Source organism: Amphibalanus amphitrite, unplaced genomic scaffold, assembly GCF_019059575.1.
Source record: "Amphibalanus amphitrite isolate SeventyFive unplaced genomic scaffold, NRLGWU_Aamphi_draft 001165F_arrow, whole genome shotgun sequence".
Taxonomy (NCBI): domain Eukaryota; kingdom Metazoa; phylum Arthropoda; class Thecostraca; order Balanomorpha; family Balanidae; genus Amphibalanus; species Amphibalanus amphitrite.
Window position 1 is genome coordinate 149603 of NW_024882659.1, and position 20731 is coordinate 170333.

The following is a 20731-nucleotide window of genomic DNA, read 5'->3' on the forward strand; positions in this document are numbered from 1 at the left end:
TGACCTCTTCAGAGCCTCATCAACCCTGCTTATCCTGTTGTTCATTTTGCCCCCAACCCTTTTAACTACCTACATTCCTACCCACTGAGACATTGAGTTTCGACTTGGTGTAAGTCCTGTCAAATTTTCAATGCACTTGTAAGTCTCCGCTTACTACTCCATTTTTCTTCTCTGTGATTGAAAACAATCGTCTAGAGCACAATCAATTTTTTTCTAATTTTCATTCCCCAAACCTCTTCCTTTTCCTCTATACTCTCATCTCGTATCTATGTACCTACTACCTGCCCTTGAATCATCCTCATCCTTCTCATCCTCATCCTTCTCATCCTCATCCTTCTAATCCTCATCCTTGTCATCCCCCATCTGCATCTCCCTCCCTCCCTCCCTCTTTCTCCCTCTCTCCCACGAGCGCCGTCCGCCGTCCGTCGCCCCGTCGCTCCGTCGGTCAGCCCGGGCAGACCGGTCGGTCCCACACCAGTCGGTGTTCAACGCTCGGGGGGTGAGGACGTGCGCCGTGGTGCTCCGCGTCGGTCACACACGCTCGGCTGTCGGACAGTCAGGTGCTGCTGCTGCTGCTGCTGCTGTCAGACACTGCCACTGCTGACGCTGCCTGATATAGCAACTGTCATCATGTTTATCAACAGGTGAGATTTCTGCGCTTATATTTTTCTAACTGTATTTTTATTTTTTATCGCCATAAAAAGTTCGGCGCAAAGAAACTTACCCTGGGATCGAACTTTTTTTCTATAGCAGCAGCTTATTAACATTAAATTATTTTCATCAAGTCTTTTTGGGTCGTCCTTGACGCAAAATTTTATTGTTCTATACCGGAAGTCCACGTGGTTGGAGAACTGCATTGTCTTTGCAAATGCACCATTTATGCAACAGCCAGCCAGTTTGTTCCTAAAAAGAACACCGAAGACGCTTCGACGAAGACCAAAAGACCTAATTAATATTCTCATTTCAATGCCTATTGTGAGAGACCAAATTGAGCCACGCAACCATACAAGCTCTCTAATAACGATCTCATTGGCCATCCTTAGCACGTGCGGGGCATTCCACGTCAAATCGAACAAAAATCGGCTGTTTTGCACCTTACCATCAGCGATTTCATTATAAATTTGTGAGCGAGTTCCTGTGTGGCCCCGGACATTAGATTGATGTTTTTTGCACATTCTGACCACAGGTCTTCTAAATATAGGGCATCAAATTTTTACAAAATGTTGCATCTTTATATTTTTGAACGACCATAACTTCGGTTGTACTTGTTTGATTTGAATGAAATAAACCTTACTGTTTAGGTTATTTCTTAAGCATTTGTTTAGAATTGCACCTATATAAATATATGACCTTGAAATTTGCTTAACTCTGTTCTTAAGCACAAATATTGAAATAGCAAAAAACACGTCACCTTCGATTTGGCTCATTTTCATATATTTTATTGCCTACCATATTCTTAACAACCTGTGAAAAAATTAGAGTGGGCCATTCATAAGTTTGGAAGAAAATTGCACATACGAGTATGCAAACGTATGTTAGCACGCGCAGTGGAGGGGGAATAGCGAATTTCGCCCACCCCTCCTGTTTTTCGCCAATATCTCATAAGATTAATGCGAAATTAATTATGGCTACCTGTCAAGAATTGAATTGGACATCTCATCGTGCAAGCAATAAGAAAATCGGTTCACAACTGTTCTAGTAATAGCGGTGTTAAGTGAATATCCTGTCGCCGCAGCGACGCGGCGACTCGGCAGCCGGCGCCGACCGCTACGCGCCGCCTGAATTGTAGACTGTGCCGGGACGGAACGGAACGGTTCCGTCTTTACATCGCGCTCGCTCCCTACCGCTGATTACGTTCGATTCGCGTCAAATTTTGTGAGAAGACTAAGAAATATACAGGCAATCTTATGGTGAAAGAATTTTGAAAATCGGTTGGTAAACAATTGAAATATGAACGTGTAAACACAAAATTGTGATTGCTGCGTTTCCCGCATCGGCCGAGCCCGCCTCAGCCGGCGACATGTTACTCTTAGCAGGCCTCTAACTGCCATATTTATATTTGGATTAACTAGAAATTCCCCATACATACTAAAAAATGTATGTTCCTTCGTATAGTGAAGTCAGTGAAGATCAAAAGACGTGAAGATTGCGTGATAATGTTTTCGTTGAATTTACTTCATGATGCATTTCCACACGGCTCAAAATTAACCGCAAAATACCGTTTGCCTGAGACACTTTTACTATGGAACGTGAATGCTTGACTACGATGACTATGCATTTCCATTCTCGCAGAGTTTGGGATATCACTAATCAGCAATCATTCATTTCAGAAAGTGTACACACTACACAAGCAAGCATGTCTTGACTCTGTCTTTCAAGGTCACGCGCGGTTGCGTGATGTTGATGCATGAAAACGGCGTTTGCCGCGAAAGTTATGAATGGCCCACTCCAATTTTTTCACAGATGGTTAGGAACATTGTGACGGACATAATATGTAAAAATTACCCAAATCGAAGGTGACGTGTTTTTTGCTATTTAAATTTTTCTGTTTTAATTCAAGGTCAAATGCATTTCAAGGTCACTTCAATTTAATTTTATAATTAAAAATCAAAGCCTTATCAATTGCCTATAAGACCCTGTTAATATCATTTTGATACCAGAAAAGGAACCAGAGTTATAGCCATTTAAAAAATTGATGTGTGACATTTTTCGCTATATTCGATGACCTATATCTCAGCGATACGTTATCAAATTTCGAAAATATTATACGTAACTCAGTTTTGAACCATGCCCAGTCTGCCTACAAATTTTCAGAAAAATCGAAGGGGATGACGGATTTCGGTGTTTGATTTGACGTGGAATGCCCCGTGCGTCCAATCCTCGTGGGGGGGGGGGGGGGGGGGTGACGCTCGACCAGACTGCACCGTTAGACGGTGATCAGTATGCAGGGGTCGTAGCCTGTCCGAGCGATACCCAGCCACCCGACAGTGCTTACAAACACAGTGGCTTAGTATTTATAGTCGTGATTAGCATCGCTACTCAAAGCAATTCGTCATCTTTCGGCTCCGGCGTAGCTCTATTAGAAGCCGCCCCGGAGTTTTTCTGGAGTATAATGGGCGATTCGTTGCGCGTGAAGTGAGTTGTAGAAGAAGGATGTTGCACGGAGCTAGCAGGAGCCTGTTTTTAGAATGATTTAGTTGTTTATATTTCTTGTTCGAGTGGCTTTACATGTGTTCTCGTAAATCATTGACAATTTACTTTTGAAATATGGTCAGGTTAGTGAGAGATGAGCTAGAACTTAATGATCAGTTGATCCAACCAATTAGTTTCATCGGTAGCGCATCAGTTTTCTCTATTATCCTGTAAGTTACCATCAACACTTCCCTAGTTCCCTCTGTCTCCTCCTGTCCCGGTCCCCTCCGTTCCCTTCTGTCTCTCCTTCTTCTCCTCTCCCCTCCCTCCATGTCCCTTCTAGCCCTAAGTGTCCGCGCATTGTGGCCAAACCCCAGCACCCTGGCGTCCCATCATATCTGTCAAAACGGACGGGAGTGGATGTCGATCGCACTGATCTCTTTAGACCACAGTGGGGTCTATAGCCTAGCTTGGATGCTGATCGGAATTTGATACGTCTACCTCGGTTGTAACGGCTGGAGGTTGTGGAGTTAAAGGAAACAGTCCACTTTCCTGAAATCAGTATTTTGCTATTGATTTATGATTTTTTATGCTCAATATAATCATGAAATAAAATAAAACCTTTTTGTAAAAACAATTATTTTCTATATTTTAATATAGGACGAACTATACTCTATGTAAAATAATGTTTGACGCGGAAGCTTATTACGCATTGACCAATCATATTGCGTAGCTCAAACCTACCCATACTGCATTGGCTGTAAGCAGCACGCTGATTGGCTGACGATGACGTGGCTGCATTCCTGTGCAAGGCACGCATTCCTCTACAAGGCACTCTTTTCGGAACGAGAAATGGAATATCTTCGTCTAGGGTGATCGTTGAGCCGTAAAAGCTCCTGATTTGTGCTAGTCTCAGCTCAAGCTACGAAACTGCCATTCCAGCTCAAAACCCCATGTTAAAAGTGAACTATTTCCTTTAAGGTGGTGTGAGAGGCCACTGACTTGTGGGCATGGTGAAGTGGTATGATGAGGAATCTTTACGCATATTTGTATCGTAACATCGCTTGTAAGTACCCTTAACATCGGTAAATGATATCAGCAACATACCGAACGAAAACATTTCACCGTCACCGACCCAGTTTCCTTTGACGTCTTGTTGTCTTCTGTCTTAGCTGAATGACGCCTTGATGATTTCAAACGACCTCGAGATAACAAATAATTCAGCAGTGTATTATCATGAAATTAATTTTCCCGAAATCAGGACGCTCTGTCATCACATACGGTAAAGTGATACCTTAGATGGTCGGTCAGGCGGCCAAGATAATATCTTTCCGAGAGGTGGTCTCATGCCTCGGCGAGTGTGCCGGCTCATAAATAACAATTGCCCAGCCTCTCACCGACATGTATCATGACAAACAGTCCCGGAGTTAGAAGAGATATTCGTGTTAGTGGACCAGTCCCTCGGGCTTCGGAGATGATTGAACGCAGGCGATACCATAATAGGCTGGACTCATTAGAGGATTTCCTCTTAAAGTGTCACGAGCGAGTCTTTATTCAGCTCGAGACGCTCGAGGAGATGACTTTGTTGTAGGCCTTGGATCGGAACGAAAGCGGAATCGAAGCTGATTTGACCAGTTTTCCAAGGCCCTATCAGTTTTCTAGTTGTCCTGACAACCTGTTGACCTGCTAAACGAGCAGAATAGCGTTCTACGCTTCAGGTTACTGAATTAGGTTAGTCCACACACTTGGATCGGGACAAGACCAAGGATGGGTCAAACTGCAGGAGGTTAACAAGTCAGCCTCGAGCCAACCTTCGTGCTGAGATGATATTCTGTTTTACTAATGTTTCCATGGCTGACATTTGTAAATTTAAATGATATCTCAGCCATGACACGCGCTTAATTTAGCGGTCAGTTATTAAAATAAAATGATTGATTAACGACTCACTAATAATTCAAATGATACCTTTATTTCTTTGGCGTTCACTGATCAAAGAAGCATGACGGGCATATATGTCAACATGATATGCTTGTCTGATTTTGTTCAAATGCTAACAATCTTGAAGAGACAAGATCTGTCCACTTCATTCTATTGACTTCGAATACACAATAGCAACTGAAAGTCATCGCCATCGACAAGCAGTTATCTAAACCAATATCAAAACCATGATATTAGAAAGAAATCCAGTACCTAATTCTTGTCGCTCACAGGGGCATTGATAGATGCCGTCTCCACTCGCTCCCGTCCGACACCGTAGGCAATGGTTAATGAAGAAACCATTGGTGATGTGACAATTCAGCGACACATGACTATAAGTCGAGGAACTATAAGTCGATTAGGATAGATCGTCCAGCCTACTATGCAATTGCACAATGCACATTCTTAGCTCTAAAACCTCCTCCGCCTCCCTAGCCCTATTCCTGGCGGGGGGGGGGGCCTCAGGAGCCCCCCCCTGAGGTTTTTTGGTTATTTCTCCGAAACGCGTTGAGCTAGGAAGCTCAAATTTTCTGACTTTTCCTAAAAGGCTTCTACGCAACATGTCTGAAAATTTTGAGTTGATCTGACCTCAGGTCAGGTCACCAGAGGCGGTTTGGTGACCCTACCTCAGAAAAGTTTGCAATCACGCCAGAGCTAGAGTTTTTGACCGATCAATTTCTTCTCTTCAGGCTTTAGTAAGGGTACCAGTATGTGCAATTTGTATATCTCGGAATTTTGATATCGGTGACCTAAGGTCAGGTCAGTTTCGCGACCTCCCCATTATAAGTCAATGGGGGAAAAATCAACTCCCTGTTTTTACCACTACAATGGGTCGGAATGGCCCCATATACCATACATGACTTCATATACGATCAACCTTCACTACCTTGAGGTCTGTTTTGCTGTTGGGCAGCTGTGAGGTCATGTGACGTCATCAAAGGTCACCAAAGGTTTTTGGCCAATAACTCCGTACAGGAACAAGATACAGACGTGTGGATGGTCTCATTGTGTTCAGCTCGTCAAGACGCATCGAATGATATACATGATGACCTCGAGGTCACGTGACCTGAGGTCAACCTTTGACCTTGACCTTTCGAGGTCAACATATATATCATTCGATGCGGATTGACGAGAGGATCACGATGATGCCCTTAGTTTGTTCCTATCTTGACTAATTCGAAAGTTATTCGAGAAAAACTCTCTCCATATCTAGCGCCGCCATTTTGACTTTTTCGACCCCTGTGACGTCATCTTTGACCTGACCTGAAAATGACCTTAGTAAAAATTGTAGATCTTGACCGTGCGTATCCGATGCCGTTTACCGTTTGTCGCTGCGATGTGTATTTTTTGAGATCTGAAGGGGGGGGGGCCGAATCGGCCCCCCCCCCCCGCCAGTTTCTTGTCCCGGCGGAGCCCGCCAGGAATAGGAATAGGAACCAGCGTTGGTATAGGTAACCTCAAAACCACCACTGCCACTGCTACAGTCACAATCAACTACACAGCTACAATTTTTCCAGCACCTTCATCGCTTTCCACCGCTATACCCATCGTCAGTCCCATCTTGCCACCATTGCAGTCATGGCACGGCGAGGCGCGGCGGCCGAGCTCACCGCCCGGCCAGTGGACTGCCGTTCTGTGGCCTCTAGCGCCATCCAGTGACCTCTCGCGGTCGGGGTCAAGGCAGCAGCCCGATTAGCCACGCCGCATGGCGCATTAGCCAACGCTACCGCCGCGTGGAGGAGCGGTGATGGTAGCGGCGGTGACGGGGACGGTAGCGACGATGGTAGGCGGTGGCAGCGGTGGCGGTGATGAAGATTGGGATTGAGATTGTGGTGGTGATGTAAACAGCGTCCGATGGTTGAGACGTCTTGACGAATACGATGCTGATTACTAAAGCATAGATAACAGTGGTGTTGGAGACGGAGATAGATAGGAGACACGTTGGCGGAGATAGAGATTGAGACGAAGACTGAGACAGAGACAGACACTGATACTGAGAGACAAATACGGGGACGGAAAGGCAGTATCAAAGACAACGACCCTCGGATTTAGTGGTGGTTGAGCTGATCGTGCTGATTGTGATTGATGCCTGTCGTTGAGTTGTTGGGGTCGTTTCGTTGAATAACATAAAATCGGCGGAAATGATAGTTAAATCTCACTAGAGAGTGAAGATTCATGCCGGATAAGTATATGTTTCTGCCATGACTTACACGCCAAGTACCCCGGGTGTCCTTGAGTGCAATGGATTGCATGCTTCGGTTGGACGAGGTAGAGCAAAGCCAAATTTAATATTTCATGAGAGACAGCAATAGCAAACATTGACCGGCTGCAAGTTCTTTTTCCTTTAAATAAATACACTGGATTTTAAATCGCATGGAAATTAGAGATTGAACAAGTAACTTATATTTCACTTCGACATAGAGTGGGGGATCGGCAGCTTCTGCATGTTTTCAGTGCTCACTGGACTGTGCTAAGATTCGGGCCAAAGCACACCATCCATACACATGCGATAATCCACTCAGGCTCGATCACGTGTCATCACCGCCATCATTCACTGGAGATCACGTGGTGTTGGTCACCCGGTGAGGTCCGTTCCGACCAGTCTGATGCGCCACTCCTCGTATCAATACTAGTCCGACTTATATCGGCAGAACCCCGAGTGGTCAGAGGAAGATTGGTTCGGACAATATACATATGGCGCGGCGATCAGCAGATTCAGTCTTTCTGGAGCACTGGGTGGTTAGTTACAATTACGGGATTACCAGAAGAGTGTCAGAGGCTGCATTCCAGTTTTACGGATAGGTAACTCTTAGTAATCTGACCATTCTGCAAGGCATTCCTCGCAAGCTGCATGGAATTTCTCGTGCGTGGTTGCAGACACCTCTGCATTCATCCGACCCATAGCTGAAGGCTGGTTCTGCATACCAGCTTCCTGCAGACTGTGATTTACCTGATGGCCTTCTCTATTTATCACGCTTCCATGAACATTTTTCAAACGAAGACGATCCAAAAGAAACGAACATTTCCGACCACAGGAACTCAGGTCCGAGAACTCTTGAGCAGCTTCCATGCCACCTCCCTTCCCTTTCATCTCTCCTTTCCTCTCTCCTCTCTCTCTCTCTCTCTCTCTCTCTCTCTCTCTCTCTCTCTCTCTTCCCCTTCCTCTCCTTCTCCTCTCCCCTCCCCTCCCTCCCTCTCCCTCTGCCTCCCCCAGTACGACCCGTACTTTGGTCGTTCCTCGGGCGGCAGACGCGCCGTGTCGCCTCTCAGTTTATTGGACCTTTCTGAGGAATGTCGGTGGCACCCGAGGGATCCTATCGCCGACATTGCCCCCGGCCAGAGACGAGAGTGCCGCGCCTGAGCCGTTTATGGCGTAGTTGAGGCGCCGCGCCGCAAGGGCCACAAAGGCGCCACAATGGGGATAGTCGAAGAGACTTGAGGGAAGATAGAAAAGTAGATTTTCTAAGAAGAAGCATGCCAAAACTTGAACGCACACGAGTTTTCTTCTGTTTCCGGATGCATTCTTTCGTGTTTGAAACGGTATTCTGAAAAGTTTTCTTCCGAGTCAGAATTCGTCGAAGGAGTTTGACTTATCTACCTAGAATAAACTGGAGTAGATTGATTTGAAAACGGTTCGTTTGTTTCCATTTCTCGTCGAATGATTGATGTAGACGCTCAAACCAAAGGCCCTGTCTTTTAGCTACAAAGGCAGCTCGCCATGAGATGAAGGACGATCGTGACATTGGCGGAGCATAAAAAATCGTAGTGGTTGAAAAAGTTTTTTTTTAACTGCAACGACGGTCAATAGCTTGTGATTTAGTGTGGGGAAGAAGCATATTTTTCTCGAATAAGTTATGATTGGGATAAGCAAAAAGAAAAAAAAATTACCGATACATTGGATCGGTGACTTTGCGGCGATATCAGAGAAGCGTGACACCGTTTCACCGTTTCGTACCGGAAGGGACAACATCCTCTTTCAATTTCCTGAGCCTTCATGTAGTTGCTGAGGTAAAGGCACACAGTGAATCAAGTGTTACACTGACCGAGACAACATTGCGATGGATGATTTCCGTGTATCTGAGACCGTTTTGAATGCACAAATATACTGCCGTCCTTGGCAGCAAAAGACATGGTCACGGCGTCGCTTCCGGCTCTGCCAGCCGAGTCAATATTTCGTCAGTCTTCAAACAGTATGCAAGGCCATCAGATGGCGGCCGGCGAATCAATAGTCGCGCCAAACGGCAGGCAACATGTGCGTCGTGCTTTAGCGGTGTGTCTAGCCTCCCCGCGTAAAAAATGGCAGAAGTTGGTTTTCTCTCCCTTTGGTTAACCGCTCGGCTCAGCTCGTAATGGAGTCACCGGTCATCTAAACGGGGCCCGTTCAGTTCCCACGACCGAGACCTGAGTATTCGCCCACCCTACGTGCGAGCTATCAGCCACATTCCCCGCCAGGGCGGCACCAATTAGCCCATTAGAGTATCTGTGGACAGCCTCGCCGGCTGGCAGGCGCACTCAGCATACCTTCCTCACGTCCCGACTCCCCCGCAATGCGCGGCTTGTATCGTAACGGTACGGGGGCGGATTGCTGAGATGCCGACCGAACTATGCGTCCCGGTGGTGGGTCCAATTAGTAACCGGAAATCGTTCACTTCCTGATCGACAAACAGGCTCGTGGGGCGAAGTCCTTCTTGCATGCGGGCAGGGTATTACAATGAGTGGTTAACAGATGCTCCGTTCAGTTTCGCTGTTGAACAGTTGCAGGGAAATGTCGGTTTTGCAGCGGGAAGATCTGGGACGAGTAAATCGGGTCAACAGATGGTCTGCAAATTGACGATAGTTTGGTGAAACGTCAGTGTGAGGTGCTACACACATAGGTTCAATTTGCATTGTAGCTTTAATGAGTGGTTACTACGAGTTAAAAGTGGAGCGAAGTTTGAAGTGATTAAACATAACCATCAATTTTGGTCGGCAATGTAGAGTTAACGAATTTTAAGCTAGTTACCTGTAAAACTAAATGAATTTAAACTTAGAACCACCATCCCATCGCTGACCCATAATTTATTTCACCAATGAATGCAGATTGTTTCACTTAAAACGCATTTGTTCCTAAACTGAACTATTTTTCAATCCCCCACAACAAAGCCGACAGCAGGACAAGAGAGTGATGGTGTTGGAAATGGTCCGGACGGTACTGAGTGCCAGTACCCTCCATCTCTGTCTGACTGTCTCGGAGCCCAGCGGCGACCTCCCGCCGTTCCGCCCCATTTCTACCATTGACCGCCTCAGAGCGTGCTGGGTGGCGACGCGAGCAATAAGTCCCCACTCGCCGGCCCGACCGTTCCTCACACTGTGGAGATCGGACTCTACAGCTCCTCCGTAAGACGCTAATCCAGCCGACAGAAAAGCCACATTGAGGCAGGTACTGCGCTAATGGTCCGAGGGCGCATTTCAATGCGCTGGAGAAGTGGTCATTGCCCAAATACGCATCATCAATTCTGAAAATCTATTAACGGTGCGAATTGCGCCCTTATTTTCTGAGGTAATGCGATGGTGCGGAAGTGGATTCAGATGCGTGAGTTACAGATTTCGGTCTGCCAGGTCTTATAACGGTTTTGTATAGTTCGTTTTTTTTTTCAAAAGGACGCTGGCTCCAAGTATGTTTTTCGAACAAGCACGTGTTCTAGCGAGCAAAACGAGCAAAAACTGAACCTGAGAAAGTCGAACGTCGACTAATTTTAACATATGATTTCTTCCCGATAATTTCCATATGTGCGTTTTGAAACCAGATATGAGAACAGTCGTGACGTCATGCTGTCGAGCATGCATTGCAATGTAACTTATAACTATCATGGACGGAACCGCTTACTCGATTATAAGCTCAGCAACAGTGAAAAACTAAGTTTCACCCAAATTCGTTGACACTTGTCCCATTGCACGGACATTTGGGTGCCTGCTGCCACCAGTAACGTCATCATAGTATGTTCATTTTTAAGAAACAATTTCAGCTACTTACCGTGCACAATTTGAAATCGATTATTTTTTCGGTAAGAAATTCTTGGCCAAACACTGAAGCTGCCAAAACTCACGTGAGAGATTCGATATTGAACTTTGAGCCAGCGTCCTTTTGAAAAAAAAAAAAAACGAACTATAGTCATTTTTATCGCATTTCCTTGATAATCTTTCATGTAACGACTTCAGAAACTGGATTCTGCTTCACCTGAAATGTGTTTTGAAGGCTCATTGGTAGCAAATATATTGTTAAACATTTGATAAGCAGCACTGGGAGCGACAAACTAGAAAAAAACGCGTTTTTATCACGACAGCACCAATTTGATGGCCAAGCGCTCAGTTCAAGACCAATTTTCCTTTTGAGATCAAGTGCGGTGTTGGTTTAGATGGCTCCAGTTCAGCTCGTCGCCAGTCAGTGGCCGCTCCTGTTGGCCCACCACTGCACTGGGTCACAGGTGTTCTGTGAAGACGCCCGGTGCGGTCACGGGTCACCAGAGCTCACATGCAGTGCGGGCGGAGCCTCACAGGGTGGGAGCGATGTGGCCCACAATTCCAGCTGCAGCCGGCAACTGCCTGTCCATGTGGAACTCTGACATACACAGACCCTTGAGCAGTGGAGACTGATGAGCAAAGGTGGATGTTGAAACCAAAGAGCATCTCTAGTTGCGGTTTAGGTGTTGCCAGGTCTGTCGCTTCTTTTTATGAGAAAGTTTGTAAAAACCTTCCTCTAAAATGCAATCTTATTATACCCATTGCTTCATTCCTTACTCTTGAGCAACTTTTGTTCAGATTCAGCAACAGTGTATGTAGAAATTAACATAGACCACTTGTACCACTTTCGACAGCACCTAATCCGTAAAACTTACAGTCAGTGTTTCGTTCTGCGGGCAACTGCGGGTCACATTCGTCCTCTGTGTTTTCATAATATGGCGTCACCGGTCTTCCTTACACTAGCGCGCCCGATCGTCAGATAAGGCAACGGCGCATTTGAATAAGTGAGGACCCCAATTAGCCACGTAGCTGGAAGACTGGGGAGGGCGAGACGGACAGACGGACAGACACACAGACAGACAGACAGACAGGCAGGCGGATGGACAGACGGACAGACAGACAGACAGACAGACAGACAGACAGACAGACAGACAGACAGACAGACAGACAGACAGACAGACAGACAGACAGACAGACAGACAGACAGACAGACAGACAGACAGACAGACGGCCGGAGAGACGGACAGACGGTCAGACGGACAGACAGACAGACAGGCAGGCGGATGGACAGACGGACAGACGGAAGGACAAACAGACTGACAGACGGATAGACGGACAGACGGGAAGACGGACAGATGGACAGAGAGAAGGAACGCTAAAAATATGATGGCTCGGAAAGACATATAGTTAGATCGAGAAGATCTCAGGATGGTCTCAACTGTCGCATGTATGGTAAGCTTCGTCGTGCCACCACGTACTCTCTTTGCTAGATGTTGCTACAATTCATGTTTTTGTACCTATAAACCCTGTACCCTGTATACCTCTATATACCCTGTAGCACCTCTCTGATTCCCCTTTGATCTCACTCTGCCGCGATACCCACCGCCGTCGCCCTGGGGAGGAATGACGCCGTCACCGCCAACCGGTACCCGTTCCCAGAGTGCCAGAGCCCGTGTCATGGCGCCCCGCACTAATGCGCCACGGGCTGTGGGAAGTCCAGACAGGTTACGGAGGGTGAGGCAGAAGGCCGACAGGCTGGTCTGACCTGACGGGGTTGGCGCGTCGCGGTGAACGGGGCTTGTAGAGGAAACCGTGCGGCGGTGTGTCTGCGGAGGGACAAGAAAAGATCGAATTCGGGTGAAGGCAATGCTTGTTATTACAGGTATTGCCATTTAGGAAACTGTCCCCTGCAAAAGAAGATGTTTATGATTCAGACTACGATAATTATGTAAGGAAAGTGACCATTGGGTGCAATTACTTCAATCTCCAAATACATAGGACATAGGTGTTATGCGAAGCTAATGTAACATCAAAAGATTTTGTGTCCCGGAAACAGCCGCCGATAATTCTGCTTCACTCGATTGTTTTACTTTTACTCGCGTAAACGATTTTTAGGTGTTACCGAAATCCAGCCTCGCCCCACTCGCTCCCCATCCATTGTCTGCTACGCCCTTTGGATTTTCCTTACAAAGCTGTCAAAAAGTAACGCCATTGCCCTCCCTGGTCCTGCTTATTGTATCTGAATCCGCTTTTGCTGAATCCTCTTGTCATGAGAGCTTTTTCAGAGCTTTCCAGCCTCATTATGCGGATTTTCCCGGCTTATTATCCGCATATCCGCGCGGATGACAGCTGCCAGCTGGCAGTGGTCGAGCTGTCATCAAACAATGCTGCCTAATTCCTCTGTAATATCGGTCTGAGGTCCTTCGTGCTACTTTTGACACTACCTAAGCCCTTCTGTCTACGCTTGTGGTGAGATTAGCGCGAGCTCTTGCCACAGCTTTCATGGCTTATAATTGTATTCACAGCTATAATACCCCAACTCTTACCACTAGCTGTCAGAGCCCCGCTTTCCACCAAATCTCCCCACAACTTGCAAAGCATCATGGTCAAATACCAGCTTGTCTTCAGCCTTGAGCCTTGCTAGTCCTTCGCCCAAGGACCATATACACGCCGCTCTGATTCTGAATAGTAATTCTCTCGTCAGTGGAGGTCGACCCATCCCTAAGCAGCCTCCTCGTGCCATTGTTTGGTACGCTGGACGCCGTTGCGGAGAAGGCCTTCCGTCGGTCACGGTCTTTGCTCGCGGGGACAGACAGTTGGCAAACAATGGCCAGAGAGGAGCCGGATGATCTCATGGCTCAAGGAGGTTGTATGAAAGGGAAGCGCAAAGACCGACGCGTGGTATCTTCTGCTGCTCTTTTCACTTTGCGTATACATTTTTTGGAAGCACAGTTAGTATTGATGATTACAGATCAGAGAAAGTAATTAGTTATATGCAAGGTCAACGGACCTTGTCATTTCAAATGATACAATTTTTTTTAGAAAAGCTTTAAAATAACTCAGTGGCTGCTTAAACATGCATTTTTCCTGTTTCCAATGATCTACATATATCGTAAAACTCGGCTGGATAGCTCCAGCTTGGAGCTAACTGAACTGACCTAAAGTGATCACAAAGCCGTCCATGACACAGTTTGATCCATCCATTTGTGGAAAACGTATGGAAATGAGCACTTGCCACCCCATAAAAGGCGTCCGTCTGTGTCGCCGTCTATAATGCCAACGGTACTCCACTCGGCCCAAACGGCTGATGAATTCTCGCATTATTCAAATAAGCCAAAACAGCCACAAATGGTCGTTTGTGGTGCACGCTTAATTACACATTCCTCTGAGAGAATCTATTTATCCGTAGACGGTCATACATTGGCAGGGTCTTCACTTATGACCCGTACTTTGGGATCGTTTATGATGGCATTTGACTTACTTCCCCGGTGACCCGTGAAAGATACTTTGGTCACGGGCTATCTACATCCTCGCGGTGTTAGAATATTACCACCTAAACGTATCGTAAACCATTTGTGTTACACGGTTACCCAGTATTAGAACCTGAGTGGGTTCATTCATCCAAGCAAGATCATGCTCTCAGCTAAGAAAGTATAGTTTTGGGCTGGAGCTGTAGGTACATTGTGCAGAGACTGCGACGGAGACTGAGTAGCTAGCACCGAGGAGTCGCGGCTGCCCTAGAGACGTCAACAGGGCGTGTGTCACGAGCACCAAAAAGACTGCAACGGAGAGCACTGCGCTAGCACCAAAGAAACTGCAAGAATGCATATGAAGATACCATGTTGAGTTGTTTAAAGTGCACATCTTGCAGTATTATTGACAAACCCCGTAAAAATCACGCCGGTCCGATTTGATATTTGGTAACCTCAGTGAGTGGCAGCCGGCGTGCCACCAGTGACGTCACAGCTCAGCAATCCTGTGACGTCACCAGACACTGAGCCGAACAAATAGTCCAGCTGCGATCGGCGCCGTGGTTTATGGACTGGGAGACGTTATAGATGATGATGTGAATATGGCTTAATCACTTTATCACGGAGTGTTGGTTAGGGAGAGGGATTTCGCAGAGGGTCAATCAATCACTATTATACACTTCTCATCTTTCTAGAGCACCGCCTGGCCATATTTTATAATGGCATATCTTCTTTCAGCTCATCACCTCATTTATTATCCCTATTCTCTCCATGGTTGGCTCCTTTCTGCCCCGTTCACTTATTATTCCGAATTCTCCGTTGCCATCCATCACTCAGCAGCGCAAATTCTAAATCCTGGACACGGTCGTTTGCTTTCCACCCACACATCCCAGCTCTGTCCTTTGAACACCCACGGCGCCACCACACACCCATCAGACACCGCCCGATCCCTTTCAGACACCGTGACAGACGCGGCGCAGCCGTGACAAATGATACGCGGCGACATATGGCGCGCCGCGCCGCTCCACACCACTCTGCGCCGCTTCTGCCTCCCGCTCGGCGCAGGCGCGCTGTTGATATTTTCCACCGGCAGTGTTCTTTACGAGCAGACCAAACAATGCGCAGTTCGGGCCAACAAAGCCCAGAGACCGTTAGGAGAGCTAATACGCCTCGGATTGCCGTGCGCCGCCAGAACCGAGCGGCTAGTGATTAAGTGTAATTCGAGACTGGATGAATGAGAGGTTTGGCCGTCTGCGTTCGCCCCTGCAGAGGAGAAAAACTGAGCCGAGGTGCTCCGGCTGAGGTGTCCCTTCCCAGCGCCCCGCCGCGCGCGCGCTGTCGTGACCAAACAGGAAGCTGGTTATGTCAATTAGAGGTGAGGCTGCCTTGGGGTAAGCCTAGAAGGGGAATTACAACCCAATCACTAAATGGATTGGTTGTTATTTGAGAGAGAAATTTTTACAGCTTAATTGAGAAATTACTGAATACTTCATCTGTCATTCATGCCATCTCGCGCTCAGAAAAAGGCGGTGAAAAGTTTGTTCAGGCCTGCCAGCTACAAAAACGAACAGGGTCATGTTTGGAATATGTGTGAAAGGAAATTCAGCTGACAGATGTAAAAAAAAAAACAGAAACTGTAGGATGGCAATTGAAAATCCGAGCTAACTAGCACCGACTAAGCCTTAAACCAGCCATCACATGCCAGTAAGCTCCTACTCGAAGCACGTTCAGACCACGGAACCGTGATTTTCGGACCCATTCACCGTGAGTTCTCACGGTCTATCCCGTCACTGTTCGACTCGGGCCAATCACGGAACTCGTGTCTGTCTGATCAGCGCCCAACGGCTCCATCAGACGAGCCGTGAGTGGTCTCCGTGACTCGTGAGGTCCAAGGCTCAGACTCCAGAGAGGTGCTCACGGAATCCCGACTGAAAATGGCGGGGTAGTTGCAGGTTCTCATCACTTGCTCAGCAGGAGGGTGTGGTTTCCACACAGTGCTGGAAAGGCTTGATCAGCCATGAAGTGATGTTTTTTTCGAGTCATGTGATCGACTTCCTCGGAGCAGTGCTGATTGAGTTGCAATCCGCTTGATTCAAAATAGCATTGATTTGGAGGATAGTTTGAAGAATGGTGTATAACGCGTACATAGGTGTAGCAACGTATATCTTTGGTGAAGGATACCTTTCACCAAAGTTTCAGATTGGTGAAGGATCCTTCACCAATCTTGGACAATGCAAGGGAGGGTCTTCACCTACCTATGCTTAGAACAACTGGATTCGACGGATGATCAAATGTCTGTTTTTTAACCCGCGCCCGGCTGGGGGTCCTGGATTTCCACGCCCTGCTGGGGGGGGGGGGGGTATTTGAACACCCCCCCTTCTAACTCGGCTCCTGGGCCACGTAGCGATACGCGGAAGGCGGCGTTCGAAAGAGCGCCAAAAATAATGACGAAATCACTTCGGTCACTTTTTTGGTCAGGTCAAAGGTCAGGTCACCAGAGGTCATTGAAGGCAAAATTTCGCCGATTTCCAGGTCGAATGTCGACAATTTCCAAGAAGCCAACGCATAGCTCGGGAACCAATAGAGCTACAGCGCCACGGAAAAGCGCATTCGATAGCCCTATTAACGCCCTTTCTGAGTAATTCGCTCAGATTTGGCCTAACGTCAACGGTTTTGCCTGCAGGGGGCAAAAACTGCCAAAATAGGCGATTTTTTCGGGAACAGTTTTTCTGCAATAACTTTTGACTCAAGCCTTGCACGAGCTTTCTTTTACCGACATCGTGTTCTTCTTGTCAAGACGCATCGAATGAACTATAATTTGACATTGAAAGTTCAACTTAAAAATTTGACCTCTGGTCAAGGTCATGATTTGACCGGACATTGCCATGTTGCATATTAGTGGATCTGTATCGTCGAGCTGAACATATATAAGGCGTTTTCATCGCTCTAGCATGCCTCTTTCAAAAGTTAGTCGCAAAAAACTGTTAGATACCATTCGTGACCCGAGATGACCTCAGGGGCATAAACAGGGGTCACGGGTACCGTTTTCATGTTCAGTGTGTCAAAGTTACTTGTAATTTAGTGTTTGAGAGTGTTTAGAATGACTTTCGTCCGAAAAAAGACGGTTTTGAATTTTCTCCCATTGACTTATAATACCTAGAGAGGTCGCAAAATTGACCCGACCTTAGGTCACCGATATGAAATTCCGAATTTTGTACATACTGTTGCACTTATCAATTGCTGAAAGCTTCAAAGCGATCCGTCACTTGGTGTAGCTATGGCATACATTGAAACATTTTATGATGTGTTTATGAGGTGAGGTCACTTGTAGCGACCTGGTGACCTGACCTTGAAGGACCCTGGTCTGAAATTTTCACAAAATGTATAACATTGATAGATGATAAGGTGCCGCCGTTTTTCAGATATCCGCGAAAAACCGCAGGGGGGTGGGTGGGTGTTCAAAAACCTCCCCCCCCCCCTCCCAGCAGGGCGCGGGTCAACACACTTTGATCATTTTCCCCAGTAGTCAAAATTCCTTAGCCGAGGCCCTGATTTACATCTTGCTGTCATGGCAAGATGCACAATTCAATTTTAGACAGGCATTGAAAATTTGACGTTAATGGGATGATAAGGGCGTAAGATATCTGCGAAAAACAAGGGGTTGGCGAAATTCGCCCCCCCCCCCCCCGCTTGCACTGAGCGTGTTAGTTGGCACGGTCCTGTCCCTTTTCATAAGGTTCAGGTGGCATCCTTCACCAATATTTTTGGCGCTCCTACACCCATGAACGCGTACCAAGTGAGTTGAATGCAGCTAAGATGCATGTCTTCTTGTTTTGTGGGAGCCGGTTTTACTACATGATCTGATCCTCGCACCAGCTGGCAGCTGGAAATATTTTGGGTCACCCTGAAACCAGAGCAGGGAATTGGAAACAAGTTTTACTGGGACAAGCTATCGTTAGTGTTTTGAACTAATCGGCTTTCCGTTCCAGCCCGCTAAGCACTAATACTTGATTCGAATGGCCGCAATTTGCACATCCCATTGCACGAGACTTCATTCTTATTTGGCTCCAACGGTATCCTGCTTTTGCGGTCTTTGACCTGGCTTTCCTTTCCGAAAGTCCCAACCAATAATGAAGCATATCAGTGCTGGTGTGCTGTAAGTCAGTACCTAAGTAACCTCTATGCGCAAGTGCTCATTACTCCGAATTTTTCGTCAAGCATAGCCGATCATTTCCTTGCCACAATCATCGGTTTTAGCGGTCGGTGTGTGACTGAATAATCTCTATGTTTTGGCGACCGTCCGTGGTAGCTGCTTTTCGTGCTCGACTTTGGTCGGCCGTCAGTAGCCGGTGCACCCTGCGTCCGTCACGCCGCTGGACAGGAAGCTGTCTGGTGACCCTTACCGTTAGCTCAGTGTGCCGGCGCGGCACCGGTGGTCACCGGGTCGGCCGAGTTTCCCAGGAGTGCGCGGCGCCGGCTGACCCGGTCTGACCTGCCGCGGAGCCCGCTACTGCCACTCGCCGTTCACCGCCCGTCACCCACCACCCGCGGTCTACCGTGTCCGTCCACGGTCTGCCGTTCACAGTCCATGGGCTACCGTCCACAGTCCACCGTCTACATTCCATAGACCACGGTCCTTTAGATTATTTCTTGACTAAGACACCAAACAAGTTGACTAAGACGCCAAACAATTAGACCATCGAGCAGAATATTACCTCAGATGCTGCGCTCCGATCTAGTTTCCGGCGGCGTGAGCTGTTCAGCACTCAAAAGCCGATTCATTATTGTATCTGACTCTGAACCTAGAACCAATAACAGTTTGACCGATGTGTGTGAACTGGTACACAGCTCTGCCCTGATGACTTATTCCCGTAGTGGGCCAATTTGGACGGCTGTGATACATCAAACAGCCACCTTGATACCTGATATTGAGGGCTATTAATCAGACGAAATTATTACCTACCACATAAGATGGGATGCGTCATTGACTGACTGACATCAAGCGACCTCATATTACTTTGTACTCGTACTATGGTGGTGAAATTACAAACAGAAAATGTAGAGTTTAACTCATGCGCCATTGCCCTGAGGCATTGCTCGCCCACACCAGGTTTCTGTAGTTCTTTGGTTAACTGCACGCAATTTGTGCTAGTGGTAAATGATTTAACACGGTCAAGTACTCGCTGTATAATTACACTGTCGGTTTCTTTTGATGTGTACCATGTTGTTAACGTAATTGGACTAAATGTAGATAATTGAACTGTGAAGCAAAAGTACAAACAGTACAACGCGATATTGTAATTCAAGACTCATTACCTGACCGAATTCTTCGAGCGTCAGCACATTTAAGTACGACATGAGTACGACAATAATTGGTTTCAACTTTCCAATGTAACCTGTTCAGTGCCATCCATCAATCGTTATTTGTTTATTGCCCTTTCATTCCTATCTTCCTTTTAGTCCACTTTCGCCTGTTGTATGCGGTCCGGCACGCTGGTCTGTGCCGGTTTTGTCACCCCGTTGGCATTTGTCCTCGCCGGTGTGGCGTCTCTCGGTTACATGGGTGTCGACCCGCCCACCAGAGGAGTACCCAACCCAACCCCAACACGTGACAACAAATTGGATCGGACCGACAAAAACGAGTGGGTAACCAGCGCTAAGTGCCACGGGCCGTCCGGCGAGGGCCATTGTCTGACCGGGCAGACTTATCACCTAGTTCAGAGGGCAAAATGACTTTGTCAGACGCCGTTGTCGACAATAAAAGGAAACCAAACTGTTTACGACTGAGGCCGGCCGCTCAAGGCTGGCGGGGCTCTCTCCAATTTAGGCGCGGCGCGTCTTCACGAGGGCCGGCGAAGAGCCTGGCTCCTGACACACACTAACGCGAATCGCCACACCAATCCAGGCGTGACATGCGTCGTATTGTTCGGATTTTTTGTTTGGACTCAGCCGTACAGGTTGATCCGGTGAAATATGCGCCAACGATTGGAAGATGGGCGGAGCGGAACTGCAAAAACCACGTGCTACCGTTTTTCTTTAGCATGGATAATCCCGTTGCTTCTCCATTCGCACTGAGCTGAGATTCGCGGTTTTTCTTATTTTATCACGTGGGCAATCCCGCCTATTGTCACATTTTCTTCAATCTAATCCCC

At 47.2% G+C, this 20731-nt stretch overlaps 1 protein-coding gene across 1 annotated transcript in view; it reads left to right on the forward strand.

The window, feature by feature from the left end:
• The first annotated feature begins 482 nt into the window (after window positions 1–482).
• LOC122370752 overlaps window positions 483–20731 on the forward strand; it is a 42149-nt gene continuing 21900 nt past the window's right edge. The window contains exon 1 of the mRNA XM_043346644.1: window positions 483–644. Coding sequence (XP_043202579.1) covers window positions 631–644 — 14 coding nt within the window. The 5' untranslated portion in view covers window positions 483–630. The remainder of the gene's footprint in view (window positions 645–20731) is intronic.